Source organism: Lepisma saccharinum, chromosome 10, assembly GCF_977018435.1.
Source record: "Lepisma saccharinum chromosome 10, izLepSacc3.1, whole genome shotgun sequence".
NCBI lineage: Eukaryota > Metazoa > Arthropoda > Insecta > Zygentoma > Lepismatidae > Lepisma > Lepisma saccharinum.
This window is the reverse complement of record NC_139238.1, coordinates 40,791,063-40,815,872: the sequence shown is the minus strand read 5'-3', so window position 1 is coordinate 40,815,872 and position 24,810 is coordinate 40,791,063. Positions and strand designations below refer to the sequence as shown.

The 24,810-nt window shown below is 39.5% G+C and overlaps 1 protein-coding gene across 2 annotated transcripts in view; it reads left to right on the top strand.

The window, feature by feature from the left end:
* Positions 1-24,810, top strand: part of LOC145994335 (inactive ubiquitin carboxyl-terminal hydrolase MINDY-4B-like) — a 439,761-nt gene that overhangs the window by 370,619 nt on the left and 44,332 nt on the right. For both annotated transcript variants that reach the window (XM_083130448.1, XM_083130449.1), the window contains one exon: positions 77-147. In XM_083130448.1, the coding sequence (XP_082986574.1) occupies positions 77-147 (71 nt within the window). The remainder of the gene's footprint in view (positions 1-76; positions 148-24,810) is intronic.

Below are 24,810 nucleotides of genomic sequence, written 5' to 3'. Positions count from 1 at the left end.
TTATTATTATTATTATTATTATTATTATTATTATTATTATAAAGATATGTGTAATACCATTTAATTTTATTTCCAGTTCCAGCAAGATCCAGGCCCTGGAGCACTTTTACTATTATACAGCGCTGTTCTATCTCGTGGTGTGGCCAAGTGAGTATTAATATACCTAGGTCTGGTTCTTTACTGCAGGGCGGAGAGTGATGCTGATCACATCACCTCCATTAAGGGTCGCCATTGGTCCTACCACCACATGCCCCATATGTCTTTACGGTACGTTGCAATGGGCAGTAGGGTGGAGTGAAAAAAAATATATTTTTATAAGCTAGAGTATGGAAAATGTGCCATTTGTCCATAGTAAGAATCCTGCAAAATCATATTATTTTCTGTCAACTCTTTGATCGCCCTTCACCTTATTGAAATAATTGGCATTTTAACCCTTTTTATGACTTTCTAGCCTGATTCAGCTTGATTTCAGCATGGCTTATTAAGTAGCGAATCTAAGCGAGCTACTTATTAAAAAGGTTTTGGCCATCTTAAGCATACCTATACATTGTATGGTGATATCCTGAGGATAACATGATGTCCCCAGGATATCCCAAGGACATCCTGGGGATAGCGTGTGTTGTATAGTAGGGTGGAGTGAAAATTTTTATTTTTTTATTTTTAGAAGCTAGACTATGGAAAATGTGCCATTTGCCCTATAGCTTACCTATACAACACACGTTTATCCCCATCCCCAGAACTTCCATTTTCAGAGAGATGGCAGTTACAAGAGATATTTGGCGCTTCACGAAACCTACCGACCAATACTTTGCCGACCTACACCGATCTCATGAAGAAATATATTCCACTGCGACCAGACCTGAGGACGGACAATGGAAAATACCCATCATTTTTGGACATATCTCGCAAACTGTGCTATGAAGTCGAGGAGATCTGGGAAAGGGCCTCACTTCCAACAGTAACTCACGCGCAAGCGATTGAAAAACTCAGATCGTTCCACGACAAATACAACACAATCCTAAAGGTCTACAAAGGGAAAAAGGACCAACCCAACTACCAACGGAGACTAACGGACTTTCGCGACAGAGGTAACAGTCTGTTTGATCTCAGCAAATGCAAGTGCTTCGACATGGTTTCCAACTGCAAATGCGCGAAAGAATTCAAGTTCCGGCAAAGGAACGCCATTCCCTTCAAGACGAGAGAGGACCAAGAAAGATGATAATGGGCGGTATAGAGGAAGCCAATCTCGAACGAATGAAGAAGCAGAGGACCGTTGAGAGCAAAGGTCAAGCCGATTCTGCCGACAGTGCCGAAGATGACACGTAGCCATCGGTCAGTGCCACTGGCGATGATTACGTTCCAGATACAGAATCAGTCAAGACTTAGCCAAAGCAGAATCGCCAATGTAAGAAAATGACAATCTCTCTATCTTCACTCGCTAAAGCTTGCGATCGGATCGGAGTCTCGGATAGATCGGCTGCAGTATTAGCAACATCAGTTCTGCATGATCTTGGTCTCGTGTCGCCAATCGACCGATCTAAAGCAATCGATCGAAGCAAGATCCGCCGAGAACGCAGCAAAACTCGTGAGGAACTCCAGCAGAATGATGACCAGTTTGACCACACTCACACTGGCATAGGGGGAGTATTCTTTGATGGCCGCAAGGATCAAACTTTGACACAAGTTCTCGGCGACGACAACAAGTACCACAGTAAAACCCTCACGGAAGAACACATAAGCATCATCGCAGATCCGGGTTTTTCGTACTTCAGCCACACGACTCCGCCATCAGGCTCCAGCAAAGATATAGCTGAGTCAATAGTCGCTAGTTTCAAAGAGCGGAATGCGCAGACAGAGAACATTAAAGTTGTAGGGTGGGAAGGCACAAATGTGAACACGGGACACACAGCAGGCGTTATCCGCCGACTGGAAGAAACATTCGAGCGTTCTCTGCAGTGGCTGCTGGTATGTCTGCTCCATGCCAATGAGCTATTCCAGGTACTCGATGGCACGACTACTGGCCCTCGCGGATTCTCTGGAGATATCGGAAAGTGGCTAGTGACGTGTAGCGAATAAGCTGTCTCCTCATTTGCACCAGTGCAGCTGACAGAGCAACTGTCCAATGTTGACCCGAAGGAGTTGAACACAGATCAGCGCTATCTACTGGAAACGTGCAATAGCATCAGCAAAGGTGAACGTAGGGTCAATCTGGAAATGCAAAACCCTGGTTGCCTGAATCACTCACGATGGATAACGACAGCCAATCGAATCCTCCGATTATATGTAAGCGACATGGAACCGTCAGAGAATCTGAAAACGCTGGTGACGTTCATCATTCGCGTATATGCTCCAACGTGGTTCGCCATAAAAGCCCACTGGTCATGCAAAGATGGAGCTAGACACCTTCACCAGATGCTCTTCAAGTCACGATACCTCAGCCCTAAGCACGAGAATATCGTTGGCCCCGTCATTCATCGCAATGCATACTTCGCTCACCCGGAGAATCTGCTCCTGGCCGTGATGACGGACCATCGACCACACATATGTTAGCTGGGCCTGCGACGAGTGATGAAGGCGAGAGCTGCAGCAGACCCCAGTGGACAAATACGGAGGTTTAAGGTTCCCGCAAAACTCAACTTCGACGCCGTGGAACACTTCGACATGATCGACTGGGCAGTCTGCCCTATCTCGGACCCTCCCGTAATCAAGGCAATGACAGACACTGAGCTCAAAGATCTCATCACGACGGAGGTGACTCCAACTCTCACCTTCTCAAAATTCCCCAAACACACACAGGCTGTGGAAAGACACGTGAACCTAGTGACCGAGGCGGCGAAAGCTGTTTGTCGACAGAAATCGCGAGATGGCTTCATCTGTGCACGCATCGCTTCTTGACAGCTAATGCCGATGTTCGAGTCGAAACGTGACTTGTCTCTCTTCAACTTGTAACTGTTTGTGGCATTTGATTGCATTAACTGAGTTTTAAGGTGACTAAACTGACTAATAGTCACAATTGACTGACTATATCGTTATATCGTTTTATTGTCACTTAGTATTGAAAATAAAAGGTTGCGAAGGGCGATCAAAATATTGTTCAAAAGTCTTGAAATTTTTACACAGTGTTCTATTGATCCATTGGCACCTTTTGACATATCTAGCAAATTAAAATTCAAAAAAAATTTTTTTAGCCCATCTTCACTCCACTCTAATGGGCAGGTGTCTCCCCGATGGCGCAGTGGTAGCGTCGTCGCCTTGTAATCAAGGGGTCTCGGGTTCGATACCCGGTGGAGGCACATAGTGGTTCGGATCTCACTTAAAACTGTAGGTCCGTCCCGATTAGCCTTACTGTGCATAAACTGGACTTAAAATATCAAATCAATCAATCAATCAAAGCAATGGACAGGGGATAGCTTTACCTCTTCTTTGACCTTTTGGCATTACAGAAAATATTGTCTGATCGGTGCCTGTATTCTATCATACACAGCATTACTCATACTGTTTGGGTTATTTATTATTCCCAGGTACTTGAATCTTTCTACGCCTTCAGTTATTTCATTCCTTATCAGTAAGTCCAGTTCGCTTTCAAGGAAGATTAGATAATGTATAAGATAACATGAACAAGCCCCGTTCAGGTATGCCAACATAAAAAATGACATCATCTTCCTGTGGACCCTTTACTTGTGAATATCTTTCCCCTAGACCTTTGCGAATTTATGTCCCAGCTCATATAAAATGAAAGCCCTGACACATACGTAGGGTTGCAGTCCAGGGTATACAGCGGTACAAGCCGTATAACCTCTGGTTAATCTTATTCATGAGCGTATACGTTCTGCTCAAATACGTACATACCTCCTATCTTCGTTCCGTTTATAATTATTTATGTCATTTGGCCATTACTCCAGTGATCTCAAATTCTTATGTTTTCACGTGATCGGAAACATAATGTTGAGAAGGGAGAGGGTATGAATGCGCGTCAGCATTTTATCAACATCACTTGACCGTAATAATTTTGAAAATCGCGTACAGTTAATTTCAACAGGCAGAACCTTTCCCAACTTGGTTGGTATCTTTGTACAGGTCTTGAGTAATATGAGATATGTCTTTTATTATCAAAACAAATGTAGAAGTTTGATTGATTTGCTTTATTTTACTTCGCTTTTTGTGCCACTTTTGGCTAATTTGCGAAGATGGGGATGACTGATTGATTGATTTAGTGTTTTAAGTCCACTTTATGCACGATAAGGCTAATCGGGACTGGACCTACAGTTTAAAGTGGGATCCGAACCACTATGTGCCTCTACCGGGAATCGAACCCGCAACCCCTTGATTACAAGGAAACGACGCTACCACTGCGCCATCGGAGAGGCCATAAGAAGAGGATGAGTGATGATATGATGAAATTGATGAATGGATACTCAGAAACATCCATACCCAGACCGGGATTCGAACCCGGAACCCCTGGCGTCATAGCGCGATGTGCTAACCACTCTGCGATGTGGGCCGGCTAGAAGTTTGACTTAACATAAGTTGAGATTTTAAAGTTTCGTGTAAGCCCCTGTTTCTCTTTCCTGCAAAACTAGTGGCGGACTACATGAAGTATTCATTTCTCTTAGCTTTTTTATGTAAGTGTTTTTCCAAATTTTTAGTGTAATTAGCATAATTATGAAGTTATTAACAGTATAAAAACTGACAAGTCACAAAAGCAATATCAACAAGGTTGAAATGTAATCATTAAAATATACTTTTCATGAATATTTTTTGTTTTAAAAAATTAATTCTCTATTTTAAGTTGTTTCTGTTATGTCAGTTGTGGTAACTTGTATTCAAATGCATTCTAACATGAATGGAATTTTTTTGATAAAGTTATTTGATGTCATCCATTTTAATGGAAAAAATCCAAAATTAACTTAAACATGGTCTCCACTTAACATTTCATGAAACTTAGCGTGCACCCTGGATAAAGTTTGGAACTACAGCACTTCACATAGATAATGACGTTAGCGAGTCAATATCGAACGCAGAAGAATTTGTATGAAGTCTTTCTTTCTTCCTCTCAAAACTCGACGGTTCCTTTCATATATTCACAAATTTTCGCCTTCGCCGTTCAATTTATTTGTCCACGACAAGAGCATTAATCAAACTGACATTGCATCATCTCTTCGATTCACCCAATCTTAATATTTATTAAGGCGAGCCAAGGTCTTCAGAGACAGTGAAAACTTCTCACAAATTCCCCTACTTTCCGTACACGTGAATAATATATCTCCACACAGAGTTGCCAACTCGGCGACATTATCAACAGGTCTAGTCACAAAAGTACTGCACGACACTTTGGAGTGGGGGGTGATGTCACGCTCCGATCCCTCTTAAACCTCTCCCCCAATAAGACGCCTATTGATGAGATGGTGAGTGAACTTGAAGGTCGCTTGCACTCCACCACAATCTCCGGATCTCACAGCTCTTGACTTTTATGCATGGGGCTACATCAAGTCACAGGATGAACAGGGTGACATCATGAAGTTACTCACCCAAGGATTCGAACCCAGTAGTGCTATGTAATTATAATTCAATCTATGTGATTCATATTTCACAAACACAATTATTATTCCCCGGCTCGGTTCTCTGTGGGTGTTCCTTCATTTATCTAATCATCACTCACCCCCATCGTCACGATTAGCTAAACGTGGCAGAAAATAAAAGTGGCGAGGCTAAATAACAAAACTACAAATGGAACTGTGATTCAGTAGTACTTCAATTTGTGATTATCTATTCCTCCTACTAAGTACCAACTAATAATAGAATCTACAGTTAGAAATGGCTAAAGGTGATTCAATCACACTTTGTTGTTTATGTACCGATTTATGGTTTAGCGTTGAATAAATTATTGCCTGTACTAGATGAACTGTATTTACAATTTCTATCAATAATATAACTCATATCGGACTCTCTCCATCAAAGAAAAAGCAAACCAACAAAAAAAATAAAAACATTTCTCCAGCAATATATGTATCGTTTCATATCAGATCAAGCCTTGACTTTGCTCCTATGGATTTCCACTACTTTTGATACACAGTACCTCACTTTGAGGTAGGTCAAAATCAACAATTTGCATTCTTTGTGAACATCTACTGCAGAGAAAAAGCGACCAAAATTTGCTATTTTCTCAGCTTTTGTATCAGTTACTTGGGACTGTTGTCATTGTAACGATTATACAACACACTTTCTTCTGATTTTTAACGCGAAGATGGAAAGAAAAAGAAATTCCAAAATTCCCAAAATATTTTTTTACATTCCTCCCAAACCTTTATTTTAAAAAAATCAAAAGCTCTGAAAAATGTTTTACAAGCATGGAGTGCAACGTTTATTTTTAAAAATAGCTGGTACGGCTATTCTCAATGGGTAGCCGTAAATTTTGTCGCACTGCAATGACATGGCTTCAGAAAGTATATTTCTTTGTTAGCTGGGAGATAAGTACGAATTGCTGTATTGCTGTATCCACATAGGATGAAGATTCCTGAAACTCAAAACAAATGTTTCATATTTTTGAAATTTTATGAAAAAGAGATTTTTGTGGAACCTCAAGTAAACATTTTGAGGAAATGTAAGAAAAGAATATTTTCAAAATACTGCGTGCTGTGCAAGAAGTTTTAAATTGACATCTGTCCCAAGCCCATAGATATTCCAGAAGCTAAGAAAATATTATTTATGATTCCTCCGTGGGAGACTTTTGATCATTTTCCCTGCTGTAAAGGTCAAATATCTCAACAATGAATTGCCATAAAAAATAACGTTGTTGAGTTTAACTTACTTCATGATGAGATCGAAGTGCATGGCATGAGGTTTCAAAAATATTATCTTACTGGTTGATTTCAGCCGGAATGACTCATGAATTTTCATATGGAACAAATTCAATTACATGTAGCGAAATTGTAACTAATTCGCTAGGAACTACTAAATATATTTAGCTTATAACATCAATTATTGGCCATATAGATAATCTAAAGAATGACATACTATGATTTTAAAAACCAAGATTTAACAGAAAGTTAATAAAATAAACGCAACTTACTTTACATAGATCTCTATCCTTTGCAAAGAAAGCTACTTTGGCGGCTTCTGGTGTCTAATTCTGAAACTAACTAGCAATTTAATTGAATGAGAAGTTTGCTTCACATTCTTAGTTATAGTTAGTCCATCCTATAAACCATAAAGGACAAAAATGTTTTAGTAAAAAACATAAAATGGAAGACAAAATTCCATTTTATGAAGATTCTATGATTTCGAAATTTTCACTTCTAGTAGATAATAAAGTTACTTTTCCACGTTGAAACATTACGAGAGATACTAGTTCCTTTATCAGAGCTAATGGGTCAATTGAAATATGAAAGTTCTTTTCACACCAATATTTATATACTGTGATTACAAGTGCGTTAATTATTTTGCAGTGTTTGAAATAAAAATATCAGAGATTTATATAAAGGTGTAAATGAGTTTAGAAAGGGGTGGCAACCTAAAGTAAACTTGATAAAAGATAAAGACGGTGATTTTTTAGCTGACCCAAGCGATATTCTAAATAGATGGAAGAACTACTTTAATGACCTTTTAAATGTCCATGTAGGAGATAAATCAGAAGTAAATGAAGTACACACAGCAGAACCTTTAGTTCCAGAACCTAACTTGACTGAAGTTAAAGATGCTATTAAAAGGCTAAAGAATAACAAAGCACCTGGCATTGATTTAATACCAGCTGAGTTAATTAAATATGGTGGAAATTCATTAATATGTCAAATTCATAAATTAATTTGTTTAATATGGAATAAAGAAGAAATCCCTCAACAGTGGAAAGAATCCATAATTGTTCCTGTGTTTAAAAAAGGTGATAAAATGAACTGCAATAATTACCGTGGAATTTCTCTACTCTCAACAACATACAAAATATTGTCTAACATTCTTTTAACAAGACTAACCCCATATGCTAATGAAATTATAGGTGATTATCAATGTGGATTTAAACGTAACAGATCAACTACAGATCAAATTTTTCACATCAGACAGACACTTGAAAAAAAGTGGGAATATAATCAAAATGTCCATCAGCTATTCATTGATTTCAAAAAAGCATATGATTCGGTAAAAAGAGATAAATTATATAATATATTAGTCGAGTTTGGAATACCTAAGAAGCTTGTTAGTATGATAAAAATATGCACCAGTGAAACAGAAAGTAAAATTCGTGTGGGTATTAATATGTCTGACAAATTTACAATTCATGATGGGTTAAAACAAGGAGATGCATTATCTCCATTGCTCTTTAATTTTGCCTTAGAATATGCTGTTAGGAAGGTAAAAGAAACTAATGAAGGACTAAAATTAAATGGTGTGACTCAGTTGTTAGCATATGCAGATGATGTAGACTTACTGGGGGATGATGTGAATACAATTTAGAATAATGCTAAAATATTTTTCAAAACTGCTAAAGAGATAGGTTTGGAAGTTAACAAAGAGAAAACTAAATATATGCTTACAGGCCGAAACCAAGTGTTAGGTAATAATCAAAATCTAATTATTGATAACAACTCGTTTGAACCAGTTTCCAAATTCAAATACTTAGGAGTAATATTAACAAATGAAAATTATATTAAAGAGGAAATAAAAAGTAGGCTTAATTCAGGAAATGCATGTTACTTCTCTCTTCATAAACTTTTGTCTTCTCGTTTAATATCTAAGAAACTAAAAGTTAAAATATACAAAACAGTAATTTTGCCTGTAGTATTATATGGATGTGAAACTTGGTCCCTTACATTGAAAGAGGAACATAAATTGAGAGTATTTGAAAATAAGATCCTTAGGAAAATCTTTGGACCTAAAAGGGATGAGGAAACAGACGAGTGGAGAAGGTTACATAATTTAGAACTACATAATTTGTATTCATGTCCAGATATTATTAGAATAATTAAATCAAGAAGACTTAGGTGGGCAGGCCATGTGGCACGAATGGGAGAGGAAAGAGGAGTTTACAGGATTCTTGTTGGGAAACCTGATGGTAAGAGACCTGTAGGAAGGCCAAGACGAAGATGGAGGGACAACGTTGAGATGGACCTAAGGGAAATCGGTAGGGATGGAAAAGAGTATATAGATCTTGCTCAAGATAGGGAAAAATGGAAGGCCTGTGTTGCTGCAGCCATGAACTTTCGGGTTTAAGAAGGCTAGAGAGTTAGTTAGTTAGTTGGAAGTAACTAGTTACTAGTAAGGCAGTTGCAAGTAACATTAACCTTTTTGATAAATTCTAACTGTAACTATATACTTTTGAAATTAAGTAGGTGTGACTGTAACGAAGTTCGGTTTTTACAATAGAAGTAATGTTTTCAATAGTTATTTTTACAGTTACTTTACTACACTTAGATTGTTAACTTGAAATTTGTTTATCGGCGGAAGAGTTAAATTTGATAACTGTTACCAGTTATGTTTCTTGTCTGGATGTTAAGGTGAAAGAATTTTCGTTTGAGTGTCTATGGCAAGGAAGCTAGGCTTCGATGCACGCTACATTTAGAACATATATAATTTATTACAATTAGTCGTTCTCATTGTGTTTTAGTGGATTGCTGCATTCATTTGGAAGGTAGTATTCGATATAGAGAGAAATCGTTTAATCGTAAACTTTAATGAATGATCATTGAAGCAAAGCTGACTCCTTGTCCTATTATGTATTTGCAGCTATAATATAAATATATGAAAACTTATCAGAAACATAAATAAAAGAGATATAAGTATTTATGTATTTATTTTACAACAATTAATAATCATTGATTGTGTATAATTTGTTTCCCAGAAAATTTCTAGCAGAAAGTAACAGTAAAAGTAAATTACGGTTACTTTTCAAGTACTAGTAACTGTAACTGAGTTTCAATTTGTTATTGTTGACTTTAATTTTAAGTCCACTTTATGTACAGAAAGGCTAGTCGGGACTGGGATCCGAACCACTATGTACCTCCACCTGGTATCGGACCCAGAACCCCTTGATTACAATTCGGAGACGTAACCACTACGCTATCCGTAGGTCTCTCATTTAGAAAGTGAGTAACTCAACTACTTTTTGACACAGGTAAATGTAAGTATAACTCAGTTACTTCTAAGAAGTAACTTTCCGAACACTGTTATCTTGTATTAAGAAATTAACTCATTTTCTTTAGTGGCAATTGCAGTTTATATGGGCGGAAGTTAATGTGGTCTAATTGGCCTAATTGAGTCATGAGGTAAATTTATCAACGCACGTCATTACGTAAAGTTGTACAGTAGTGTTGAACTGTGCACATGTCAAATATGTCACACTTGAACACGCGAAATCTCTTAGAGCAGCTGTTCTTGAACTTTCCTAGACCGCGGACCCCTTCAGATATCACTCGCCCTCGCAGACCCCCAAGAATCAACTCAAAGTTTAAAGCCCGAAATTTACATCAGACATATTTATTTCTAGTGTTTCATCACTTATTTTCACCATTTAAGGAAGGGAAAACATTTTATTTTTATTTGCATTTTATTGTAATGTTAATTGTAGCAAGTACATTCAATTAATCAAAAGTAGGATAAAATACAATTTTTGTATTAATAATGAATACTAACAAGAGATGACACAACACTACTTGTTAATCTTATTTCCTGTGAGAGGGGCGATGCTGCATTTCACTGACAAGTCGTGATATATTGGGCTTAATGGTAGAAACCTGAATCCTAAGTTCTGATTCTACATTTTCCAAACGGTTTCTGTACTTGTTTTTAAGATAGATGAGAGCAGCGAATGATTTTTTACAATAAGTAGGTTGTTACGACAGGCATTAATACTTTCATGGCCTTCTTTGATAGTCCAGGAAAATCATTCTGTAAGTAAGCCAAAAAGTTTGCAAGTCTTCTCTTTAAACTGTATTTTCAGAGCACCGTCCGTTGTTATCTCCATGAGTTGGTCTTCTTCTGCTTCTGTAAGCCCTTCTACTTCATGCACGCTAACTGAAAATGGATCCCTAATCCAATTTTTGCTTGCATCAGGCACAGGAAAATATTCTCTGAATGACTGCTGCAAGTGTTTCAAATGTTGTGCGAAGAGTGACTTGTCGTTCTCTGACAACTCTTCTTCCCTGGAATGAAGAAAATTTGAGTAGTTTGGAAAGGTCTCCTCATATTTTCCATTCAGTATATGCTGACACCACAACTCCAACTTTTTGATCATTGCTTCGATTTTGTCTTCAACTAAAAAGACGGTTACTTTTCTCCTTGAAGACTTAAGTTTAGATTATTTAAATGGATGAAGATATGTGATAAGTATGCTAACTTGACTAACCAGGAAAAATCATTCTAACGATCGCTGAGATGAAATTACTTATCCAAGAGAAATATTCTTATTTCGTCTCTCAATTCCCAGAATCGAGACAAAACTTCACCTCGTGACTTCACAGTGAAGCAAAAGTTGATGATATTCACTGTCCATTTCTTTGCAGAACTGCTCAAAAAGTCTTGAATTCAGTGACTTGCTTTTTATAAAATTGACAATTTTCACTGATTCATTTAAGGTCTGTTGAAGCTCTTCTGGTATATTCTTGGCCACTTCTGCATCCCTGTGTAAGCAGCAATGGAACCATGTTTTATTCATGCTGCAAGTCCAGTAAGCCTTCCCGACATTGCTCATGCTCCATCTGTGCTAACTCCAACGCATTTCAACCAGTCTATATTATGAGATATTACGAGAGCCGCACTGAAAGTTTTGGGAAAATGACATAAAGAATAAGAATGAAAGTACATCAATTTTTTATTGCTTTTCAAAATATTCACCCTTTACAGCAATGCATTGTTTCATGCGATGGAACCAATTGTTGAACAGTTATGCCAGTCTGAAGTTGGTACCTGCGAGACATGCATTTCGTATGCTTCGATAGCCTCTTCGGGAGTGAAAAATCGCTGACCACGCAACTTGTTCTTGATTGTTGGGAACAAAAAAAAATCACATGGGGCTAAGTCAGGTGAATAAGCTGGACGAGTCATCGAGTCATGAGTTCAACTTGTTCATGATCCAGAAAGTTCCTTGTGTCAGATGCTGTGTGCGAGCTGGCATTGTCGTGATGCAGAATGATTCGACGATTGGGGTTTGAAGTTCTGAACACGTGGAGTACTTTTGGCAGGCAAATTGTGGTATACCATTCTGCATTGACTGTTTTACGATTCTTTAGTGCAACAGTCGCAATGTGACCTGATTTACCGAAAAATGAGGCAACCATTTTTTTCGACACACTCGTGCACGAACAATTTTCTTTGGTTTAGGCTCATCCTGGAACACCCACACAGCAGATTGTCGCTTTGTTTCAGGTTCATAAGAGTAAATCCATGATTTATCGCCTGTGACGATGTTAAACACAAGATTTGATGATCCCGACTTGAACCGTTTGATCATAGCCTTGCACCACTTCACACGGTCGTCTTTTTGTGCTTTTGTTAAATTGTGTGGGATCCAACGGGCACAAAGCATTTTCACACCTAAATGATTGTACAACATTGTTTGTATTTGACTCATGCCAATACCTAAGGGACCCTGAATTTCGCGATAAGTCACGTGTCGATAACTGTTGATTAGTTCACGAACTGCATCAATGTTTTCTGGCACAATGGCTGTCGATGGGCGGCCCTTCACGAATTTCATCACTAAGGCTAAAACGGCCACATCTGAATTCTAGAAACCAGCGATAAATTGACGTCTTTGATGGGGCATCTTCGTGAAAAGTTTCGATCATTCGAGTAACACACTGTTGCTGTGTTAAACCTTGCCGAAAATCATAATAAATCATGGCACGTAAGTTCTCTCTTGTTAATTCCATTTTATTTACAAACACCTCACTTCAAACTTCTATCCTGAAACGAATAAGAATCCGTGTTACATCAGTCCTTGCATTTACAGTCGACAAATATCACAGTTTATAAATATAACAAAATCTAACAGATTGCATAGTTACCAGTACCTGATTCCTGAAACTTTCAGTGCGGCCCTCGCATAAACGCGTTTAAGCTGGCAAATACTTCTTCAGCTGTAGTGATCGTCAAATAGGTGATGAAGAGTAAGTCCTCGTAAACACTTTTGAGATGTTCATACCTAACGTAGCACATCAGCGTTGCTTTGTTTGTAATGTCTGTGCTGTTATCCAGTTGAGAAGCAAAAATGGGGGACATGCGAACTCTTTCTAATAACTCCTCTTTAATATTTTCGGACAAACTGACGATTCGCTTCTTAACGGTATCGTTTGACAACGGTATCAAAGAGATATCTTTGGCAGCTTTTTCACTGATAAATGCAGAAACCATGATTTTTGCAGCTGGTAATACAAGTTCTTCAGGAATTGTGTGAGGTTTTCCAGTTTTTGTTATCAGGTGAGAAACTTCAAATGACGCCCTCACAGCATTCTCTTTATGGCACCCACTTGTAGACCTTTTCACAATTTTCTTGCTTTCTTGAAGCTCCTGCTCCTTACTTCTAAAAAAGTCAATGCTCTTTGTGATGTGTTGCTTGTGTTTAGTTTCAAGATGCCTTCGCAGTTTCGATGGTTTCATGGCTTCATTGGACAATACGTCATAACATAACACACACTGTGGAAGTTACTTGTCTTCTGGGCCTGAACACGTGAAACCCAAGGACAGATATTCCTTGCTATAACGGCGCACTTTCTAAGAAGACTGGTAGGTTCACATTGCTTCTAACTCGACGCACCCTCATCATCGGAATCTGCACTTTTTCGTTTCAAATTCAGCCAGAGGTCCATCCTAGGTCAGAAGTAGTGTTGCCCACGAGACGGGACAGGCTTTTTAAAATTCGAGACGGGACGAGACTGACCACCTGTCTCGTCTCGTTTTCGAGACGAGACACGAGACGGGACGAGACGGGACGAGACGGCTCCTGAAAAGTCTCGTCTCGTCTCGAAAGTCTCGAAAAAATATAAACAAAATAACTAATCAATTGCAAATATTTATTTATTCGGAATAAAGCATTTTCTTTGGAAACCCAAAACAGCTTCTATTAGAGAAATAGAGATCTGTAAGATTCCCCCTCGAAAAATCCTAATTCGTCACACGTTGTCCGTAACGAATTTGCCCAGACTTTAGCCTTGTGTCCCTGTATCTTCCTACTTAAATTTCCTCAGAATGCCTTAAATCTGGAAACTATCTGCTACCCCAAGAGTTCTCTTCCATTCATCCATGCGCAAAACGATCTGGAGGTAGTCACTGCCATTGTTTTCTACGGCCCTGTTCCAGCCATATTGTCGACAATCGTTATAAAATTTCTCGCCCAAACAGACCCTTCTTTCATTTGCGACCCTCTTCTCAAAATCCACAGCAGCCTCGAGTGCTGGTTGCAAACTTCAAAGATTTCGCACTAAAAACCTAGGTAAAGGTAAATTTCCAAGTGCATATAACACAGTGCCATGAAGGCACATTTACGGGATGTGGGGGAAAGGTCATTTTGGAGGCGAAGTGATCAGCATCACACTCCGGCCGCTTTTGCCCTCCAGGATTGCCCACATGCACCCATTGATATGAGGCTGTTGAGCCCCGGAGCTACTTTATGCGGGGACAATGCGGAATAATTCCGACCTTTATTCACCCACTTCGGGATTCGAACCCGGGTCTCCCGCCTGGCAGTCAGACGCCCTAACGACTACACCACAGCGGCTCTAAAAAGCTAGTGCAATTAGATACTCTGCTTTGACGTAACGAACATAAAATTGCCTGAAGTCATAGGAGTAATAAGCGACATGCGACAGCAACAAGTGTCGCTTGGAAATGAACCCACAGTAATAAATGCATCCTTCCGAACGGAAGCGACTAGACCGGCAAGCGGCACGTGTTGCTTTGTCGCTTGCGTGTCGTTCGGACTGGGCCGTTTTTTAATAGCTTGCATTGTGTCGCCTCTGTCTGTTGATAGTGAATTCACAGTGAAAGCTTGCTTATAGACTAAGGGAGAGTGTCGCTTCAGGATTTCACCAATCGAACGCAGGTTTGTGCTGCCTGCCATGCTCCTACTCTGTGAAACGTTGCTGTTGATTGGCTCGTTCCAAAGCAATATGTGTCGCGTGTCGCTTGTCGCTCCGGTCTGAAATCTCCCTAAAGGAGCGTGTCGCTCGTTGCTTTGGTGTGAAAACCCTGTGTCGCTTGTCGCCTGTCACTTCAACCTGAAAGCTATCTTGTGGAAATTTCACACCGAAGCGACAAGCGACACGTATAATTCACACGCAAGCGACAAGCGACACAATCCTCTTCAGTCTGAAGGAAAACATTCACCCCGCATCCGTGAACAACTGACCGAGGCTACAAGAGACACGTGCAGCTTTTCGTGTGTCTTCTGCTCGAAAGGTTGCATTGACTACTGAAAGTTCGCTTCCAAGCGACTCCTGTCGCTTGTCGCCTGTAACTTTGTTGTGAAGAAATCTTGCTCACAGCAAACTCTTCGAACCGAAGCTGCACATCTCGCTTGTCGCTTGCTTGTTGTTCTGCTTAGGCCGTTTTCTGGATACCGTATAGACAGTATGGTCGCGAGGGTTGTTATCCGCGCATGCGCGATGAATGCTTGCTTATAAACTGAAGTGTCCCTGTCGTTCGTTGCTTCAGTGTGATACTTCCGTGTCGATTGTCACATTGAACAAGTCACAGGAGAGATGCGACAAGCAACATGTTTCGCTTGGATACGAAACCTCAGTAAATGTAACCTTCCGAACCGAAGTACCACGTGTCTCTTGTCGCTTGCGTGTCGCTCAAATTGGGTCGTTGTCTTAATATCGAGCGTAGAATCGCCTCGATCTGTTGGTACTGCCCGTGCGGTGAATACTTTTATCATAGACGGAACGGACGGGGATCCTGTCGCTTGTAACTTCAGTGTAAACCCCCCGTGTGGCTTGTCGCCTGTCGCGTGTTCCTTCTGTCTGAAAGCTCCCTGCGTGTACGATGGATAAAGAGTGGATGGGAGCTAGAAAAGCAAGGCAGACTCTATACATTATTTAGCTATTAATAATCAACAAACTTTATTTGATATACTCATGTTCTTATGATTAAGGAATGATATTTATTCTCACTATAGCTACAGTGAGCAAAGTGATTACAGGTTTAACCAATTTTCGAGAATATTATTTGTGATGTCTCCCAGTTATAACTTTTGTTGGCATAATATCCTGGATTACTTTCACGAGACAAGACGAGACAAAACGAGACGGGACGAGAAGAGACGAGACAGAACCCTTCGAGACGAGACACGAGACGGGACAAACGACTATTTTCGAGACGAGACAGCCTTTTCACGAGACGAGACGAGATAGACCAAAGTCTCGTCTCGTCTCGTCTCGTCTCGTCTCGTGGGCAACACTAGTCAGAAGTCACAAGCATAAAATTCACCGCGGAAATATCGAGAAGTAACTTTACCGTTACCCGACAATATGCAAAGGCTCGAACAGAAACAACTCGCGATTACTGAGAAGTCTTCGCTAACAATCGTAGACTGACTCAGATGCGAACGCCGCAATCCTTTTATACGCTGCTTTCTTCGAGAACATACTCCAAAGGACGAGAAAACATACTCCAAAGGACGAGAAAAATTCTTAGAAGTAATTCAAGACTTTCCGAGGAGGCAAACATCACAAGATTCTGAACAGCTGCGAAGGCGGCTTTTGTTTGTTCGCGCTGTGAAGCAAATCCACGCGCGAAGCAATCCGAGCCAAATAATCAAGCGTCCACCCTCCCCCTCCCCCACAAGCACTAGCCCAGGCAGTTCTCAGCCAAAACATGCGTGCTGTTGCTGTGAGAACTGGCGATGCTTAGTCATGTCTGCGTTTTCGGCTTATCTACTTCAATTTCTTTTACCTCAGTAAATAGACACCGTAAATTTCTATTATTTTCGTTTTCTCATAATCCATTCTTAGCATTAAAGATTAAATGCTCATGTCTTAGTATTTTTCCCAACCTTTGTGGAACACTGGGAGGATTTCAACCACAGTTAAAGAACCGCTGAAGACACCAACACAAGCAAAGCACACAAATATTCACGTGTATGCTGTAGAATGGAGGTATTCAAACTGTGCGGCGTGCCTCGCTGCGGATGGGGATGCGTCGAATATTTCGCTGGGGAGACGCAAGAACTTCCGAAAAATATTTTTTTTCTGAAAGATTAAATTGTATTAATTATAATAATGATAATTATTATTGCAACACAAGTTGGTTGTCCAAGTTGGCAATGTCATCTCCAGTGTTTTTGAACTGAGACAGGAACTGCACTCAGAGACACCAACTTAAGATATTGTGGGGGGGGGGGCAAGATCGGCATAAACAATATTTTATTTATGTAAATATACATAAAATGTGTCTTTCTACGTTAATTTTGTGGGCGTGTGGCAGAAAGTGCCTTGCCCTCCAAAAAAGTCGGCGCTTGTGACTGCACTCGTACCTTGCAGATGAAAACCATGTCAATGCTGAAAACTTCGTTGACCTTGATAGTGCCTTTACAGATATTTTCCACAAACTGAATGTTCCTGAATAAACAAAAAAGTAATCGATAAGACAATTTGATGGCTAAAAACTAACTTCCTGTTTGACCAAGTTTCCCATATAAAGAAATGCCTTCGAGCTTATTTTGTTACAAAAGATCGGATATAAACTGGATCACTTGATATTTTTAAGTAATATGGAGGAACAAAGGTACCTCGTAGAAATTGGTAAGTTCCCGGAGCATTTGGATGAAGATTTATGGAACAGTAGTAATGTTTTCCGAGACAATGCTGATCTTCTACCAGCGGTTTCGTCAGGAACCTCCTATTCGTCAACTGGATCTAAAATTCTTCTTTTGTTATTCAATAAATATTCAACTCTTTATTGATTTCCTTAATTTTGCTTATCTTCACTACATGTTTTGTAAGCTATAATGAATAAGTGCAGTTATATCTCTATTCTCATACCGTCTTTTTACCTATTAATGTAAATAATACGTATAAATAAAACGTATAATAATGTAAATGAAAAGTAAAATTATTATTATTATTATCATATCAGATACTGTGCTCGGACCCCGCGAAATATATTTCCAGATACGTGCCATGTACATATATCTATGCACAGATGTATGTATGTATATATTATACGTATATTTATGTATGTATCTATGAGTGTGTGTCTGTGTGTGTGTGTGTGTGTATGTGTGTGCGTGTGCGTGTGTCTGTGTCTGTGCGCGCGCATGCGTATTTAATTCATAACATTGAAATACTTTGATTGAAAGTAAAATGGATAATTACCAGATAAACTCTTCTGGTAATCCCTTGTACAGTGGGATCCAATAGCATTGCTCTGCAAATTGTTCATGACTATTTTATTTTAATTAATTTTTCTCTTAACATCCTATGTGTTTTTAAGCGATGAATTTTATGTATGCAGGTGCAGAAGTTGTCAATAGCTTGTTTTGAGATTTATTTTAATTCTTGAAGCTCTTATTGGGTCAAATAAAGTGCACGAACATGGTGATGGAAAATTTGCACGGTAATACTCATGGATCCCACTGTACCTGGGTCGTCTGGACTTTCTCTTCATTGCTGTATGTGCGGTGCCGGAGTGTCTTCCGTCCCTGAGGCTGTGTCCGAAAGGTGCAAGACCGTATTTGAAGCAAGCATCCTCCGAGAACGGTCTTGAAGTCGTGGACTGGAAGTGAAAGTCTTTCGAATTGCACTTCGACTGCAGCGCCACATACGATCAGTAGATAAAACTGAGGACACCTTCTTCTTTTAAAGACTTGTTTTTCACCACACAAATCACATAACATTTTCAAATGTTGTTATACATACATTTCCACACATTAGAAGAACTTCAGCCAACAACTTGCAGGCCTATAACGTTTATTTAACCTGCATTGCTGGCTTTCTACCTCCACGATTTAAAACAAATGAACATCGAGTGCAGAAGTTACGTGATCAAGTCTGCAACGATCCGTGCTCTGAGCTGTGGTCTCGATTGTTTGTGTACTTGGCGCTCTCGAACTCCACTAGGTGACGTCGCTTCCGTCAAGACCATACTTCAAGTCTGTATCTTGTATCTTTCGGACACAGCCTGAATGACCTGAACTTGTATCTAGACGTTGGCAACAAACCGAAATTTCTTTCTGACAGTAACTGAAGTCTTTGACTTATAAAACCTGCTCAAGAAGGTTTTATAAGTTTAAGACTTCAGTTACTGTCAGTAAGAAATTTCGGTTTGTTGCCAACGCTACTTATACACTGTGTGGTGGCAGCATAAAAGGGTGGCGGAAATGAAATGAAAAGTTAAGTTTCAAAAATGTTTTAAACAAGAATTTTAATTTTCTCCGGTGCGGTAGTGTACAATACGGAAGTATACAGTTGCATAATCTGTCACTGAATTGTTTAATAATACAATTTATATGCAGGTATTACGACATTCTCTCACATATCATCATTATTTTCAAACAACACATTGTATTCATAAGGAAGTTCGAGGCAGAAGCGGCAAATTGACAGTAAAGGGCAAGTGTGCTGGACTACATTTCTCAGAATAAATCTTATTGAAAATTTCCGTTGAAGAGATCGAAGAAAAGTATTCATGAACTTCACTTTGTAATAAGGATCACGTTTATCTTCTTCGGTAGGCGGCACCACGTGACCGAAGCCGTGAATTCTGAGGAGAAATTCCATTTTGTGGCATCCGAATGGGTTTTCTATTTCTTTCTTGTGAGTAAACCATAGACGTTTGTTTCCAACGAAATGAACAGTACAGCATCTCTTTTGGCTGATTTTGTAACCTTTCAGGTGGAATTTCCTCTTGCTGTCAAAGACGAAAGGTACAATGATACGAAGAATGTCTTGGACTTCTTGCAATTTGTTGAGATATTCCGTTCCGTTCTGGTGGAAGTCCCATCGCAGGCAAACGTCTGTGAAGTAAAATCTTGCTTCAAGGTAGCCAGTTCCAGCTTCTCTGTTTAGAACAATATCCAACCGTTGTTCATGGGAACATGCCAGAATATTAATAATACCCCAGGCCAAGCTTCTAGGCTCCTCTATTCTCCAGCAATTCAGTAAGTATACGCTAAATATATCGTTCAGAATTAATAGCTTTTTACTTATACTTAACAACCTTCTTGTGAAAGTCTCTTTTGGGATAATACGAAGGCGCATAACTCTATCAAATGCATCCAAGATTTCACCGGCAAAGAAACAAGTGTATTCTCCCTGGCAGTACTTCCGCCAAATCGCATTGAGGGTTTGTAGCTCTGATTGCAAGAAGGGCATTATTTTTCGCTTACGCTTCAACTCTGAGTGGACTTTGGCAGAGGGTGGAAGTTTGATTGCATTCAGTTCTTCCACTTCTCTGTCAACGGATTTATTCAGCTCCGTGAACGCCGAGTTCAAGTAATTTGAAGCGATGTCGAAAAATCTCGAGTTGACAGATCGCACCACAGCAACATCCTTGTAGCAAAGGTAAGACAGTATGCGCTCAAGGATTTCCGACGGCAAGATGCTGGTGTGGTCAGAGGGTTGATTCGAAGCCGCAGGGATAGGATGCCCACAAAGCTTCTTGGATCCATTTTGATTTGTAGTATGGTTTAGCGAACCGTCCATTGGTTCTAGTTCGCTTCTTGGTTAAAACGCAAAATCTGGTCGGACCACTCATTAAAATTTTGTGTTTCCATGGTGTACACTACAAAGTCAAGACCATTAACAATGAGATTTGCTTTATTCTTGCAATACTTTCTTGCTATTAACTGGCCCGTCACCTGATATTGTTCAAACGAGCACATGAATGCAGTGGCGAACAGCCGACTTCCATGTCTGAGTCGTTAGCATAACGCGCAACGACGCCCGGGTTCGTATCCCGGCCTGGGCATGCATTTTTTTAGCGTCTCTTCATCAATTTCATATCATCCTCATCTTTGCGATTAGCCAAAAATGGCAGAAAAGCGAAGTAAAATAAACCAAATCAATCAATCAATTAGTGGCGAACACTCCCTTCGTAAGAGGGGTAGCGGAATCTACATAACATTATGTGTTATGCGTGTGTAAAAATGTAACAAAATTTAAATTCATTTCTCTGTGAGGCATAGCTAAAGACTACAGATGCTAATATTTTTTGTTGGTGAAATATACAAATTATATGCATTCGCAAATATTTAAACCTTAATGCACTAAAAAACAATAATAATTTCCAGATTAATTCATTTTGTTATTTCCATGGAGTAGGACCACTTTTCGTGGAATGTCTCGGGTTCGGATCCCGACCTGGCCATGAGTGTTCCTTGTGAGTGTCCCTTCATCAATTTCACCATATCATCAACCATCTTCATCGTCGTGATTATCCAAATGTGGCAGAAAAGCGAAGTAAAATGAGGCAATCAATAAATTAATCAATTTACCAAACTTCGTCTTGGTGATAAATCTGGAGATACTTTTATTGACTCTGCTCTTCTTTAAAGAATAAAATATATGGTTTGAAAGAAAACATTGCCTAGTAATATATGTTCAAGTTGAAAATATGAACAAAAACAACAAAAATCAAGATGAACAAGTCGGTGAACAATAAGAATTGTAAAAGAAATCAAGCAGAAAGTATCAAAAGCTTTATTTATTGAGATAATTTGAAATGTGTGCATGTAGATACACACTAAGAAAATTTTGAAGGCAATCATTCCTCAAGTTATGTTGTCTGGCATTGAAGATTTCAACACGAGAATGAAGAACTCGGACTGTTCTGTCTACCGATCTTGGGGCGATGCCTGCAGACGGATCCCATCGGGCAGGAATGATGTCATACGCATTTCCAACACCGCTTGTGAAGTTGACATTTACTAGGTTCACCTTCCTCTTGCACTGCGGCATCCGATCCACGCAACTTTCTCTTGCAAAAGCGATTGTTGCCGTTAGTGACGTATTGAAAACGAACCAAAATTTCAAGTCCACAGTTGCAGCGTTATCTACTTCTTTCAATGAAACGGAAATCTTTCTCCCGGACTGTGTACGGACCAACGCTTTTGCCCGATTTGGCAATTTTGTAGCTTTTGTCGTGACTCTTCCGATTATCAACCTGGATAAAAGGCAACAGAATTCGAAGTATGGCTTTCACCTCTTGCACTTTTGTAAGCTTCTTGGATGGGTAAACTTTCCACGTGTAGTTGACATTGTTTATGTAGTATCTTGCTTCAAAAAGTACCGCTGTCTGTTTTGGGAAGAACGCCAGGAACTCTATCCTTGCACAAACCAAGAACATCGAAAACATCTTCCTCTAACCTTGTTGACATCTTTCTTGACCTAAATTCAAGAAACTTTGTGCAAAACGAATCAGTGAGGGGAAACAGATCCTTCTGTCTTCTGCTCAATCTCGTATCGAAGGAATAATGTGGACTAAGAGGCGTCTGTAGAATGTTTGAACATTCATTCAATATTTGACCTGCAAAGAATTGGTCTTTCTCAATGTACCTCCAGCAATGTACCCCCTGAGAGGGTCCCGCGGACCACAGTTGAAGAACCGCCTTAGAGAAATGCTTATTTTTCAATGTAAGGTGCTCTCATCGTCGTATTTGATGAACTAGTTTAATGGTTTTCACCTTAGGTGTATACACTGGCGTACACAGAGGGGGCTGAAGGGGCCACAGCCCCCTCCGAAATTTTGAGAAAATCAACATTTTCAAATAAAAGCAGTGAAGACCTCGGCGAAAAACCAGAGTAGTAACTGCAAAGCACCCTTAAAATACCCCCATTGCTATTTTGATAGAGGAAAATCCTGAAAATAAGAAATGTCTTATTATGCATTCAATCTCCCTCCCAGAAAGCCTCTATGTACTATCCACTTTTACAATTCCAGCCCTTCCCGAATGTATGTGTTCGATGTATCAGCTGTTTCTCCTGTATTCTCGTGTATTGAGCCTTTTATCGTCTACATATTGGAACACTATTGCTTTACTATACGTTTTTAACCTCACACACGCGCTTTATGACCCAATTACGTTAAATCCTCACTTACTGCGTTTTCGATACCTACCCCTTGATAATAAAACACTTTATTCCTGAATGTATTTATTGTTCAAATTATTTTACCTTACGTTCGTTGATAATGTGTCTTATTGCTAATAAGGAATAAGGAAGTAACTTAGTGACAGTTTGCTGCTCGAGTTGGCAACGCTTCTCCGACGGCCAGCCGATTGACAGAAGTTGATCTCCTGCCGCTTTCAATTCTTTCCCTCCTTGCGATAACACGTGGCGCCGTCACCTGGCCAATTCTCACAAAACGACAAAGAATTTCTCTAGACAATAATTTTTCACACTCGACCCGTAACACCCGCTGCGAAATGAAGAGGTGCCACTTTCAATTTTATGACTTTCCTCATTCACGTCGTTGCCAGGTCATGCCTGTTTCTTCCCTCACTTTAATCTTCCAGGTTCGAGGTGACGTCACCATTACTCACTCTCCAACGCCTCAAAACAAAAGATATTGTACATGTAGATTTTTTCAACGTGGTAATATATCTTTCCACGCGATTATAACTCTTTCGCTATATGTGACCTATTAAAAGGAAAGAACATAGCTGGGCAGGATTTAAAGTGTTGTCGCCTTTGTCAGACTATTTTCTGCGAAAGTCTTGTGGTTCAGTAGTTGGTTTAATAACTGACGTAACTAATTCGTACAGTCAATAGCAAAGATAATAGGCAAATTGTTCAGCATTATTTTCATTTTTTCTTCTATATCTTGTGTTGTTTGAAGGAAAGGAATTCTGTTAATGTCCTCTGCTTATTGACGTTTTCATTTCCTTTGCGGTCCAGCCCTTTGAAGGGCCTTGGCTTTACCTACCGACTGCAGGTCTCCCTCCCACGCTTTCCTTCGTCACCTCTAAGCGTTGAGATCTTCAACCAGTATTGGAATAGTCAGGTGGTCTGCCCGACATATCCCCATCCGTTATTGTAGGTTTTCGCGACCGGATTATGCTTACTCATTCGTAGCTCCGAAAAAACCTCACGATGGTGAGTTGCCACCGGCCTTATACACAGGTCGAAATTTCCCGAGACTGAACCCGGGATCGAGCCCATGCCGTCCCGCAATCGCCGTCCAAAGCAAGGTGCCTTAGACCGCACAGCCACGGAGGAGGACATGTACACGTATACGTGTTAAAAATACAAAAGGATGTACTGAAACGATTCAAAAAGTAAGAAATATGTAACTTCAAAAACATCGTATTACCAGTCTAATTAAAAAAAAAAAATTGTTTAACTGAGACAAACTAACAAAAATATAATATTTAACATACTATTTTACATATGCCTATTGCTTTTACAATACACAATATCTGTATCAGTAAGGAACAACAAATGTATTTGAAATTTTCAAATATGAAATTTCTTCTGTTGTTCCGTAACAGGACTTTTGTGTTCAGTAAATTATATTTCCCTTTCTCACGTACATGTTTAAACAGGTACAAATATTCTGGCCTGTACTCAATTCAGTTTCCAAGACATCGAAACTTTTGCCTCCACTTAGCATCCTCTTAATAGCTAAATGTACCCTAGTCTGTTTATTTTTTCAAAACAAAGAAGATATATTTTTCTTCACTGCGCCTCTTAGTCATCTTTCAACACTTTCCAAAGAAGTGATTGTTTGTGAACATTTTCAAGGCTGTTTTGAGCCATGCATTATCTCATTTGTATATGTTCATTAAATATGGCAATGTTAGGAAATATGTGAATACATGTATATGTACGTATGAGTACAGTAGTGAACTGTATGTACTTTAAAATGCAAGTTTTTAGGCTAAATTTG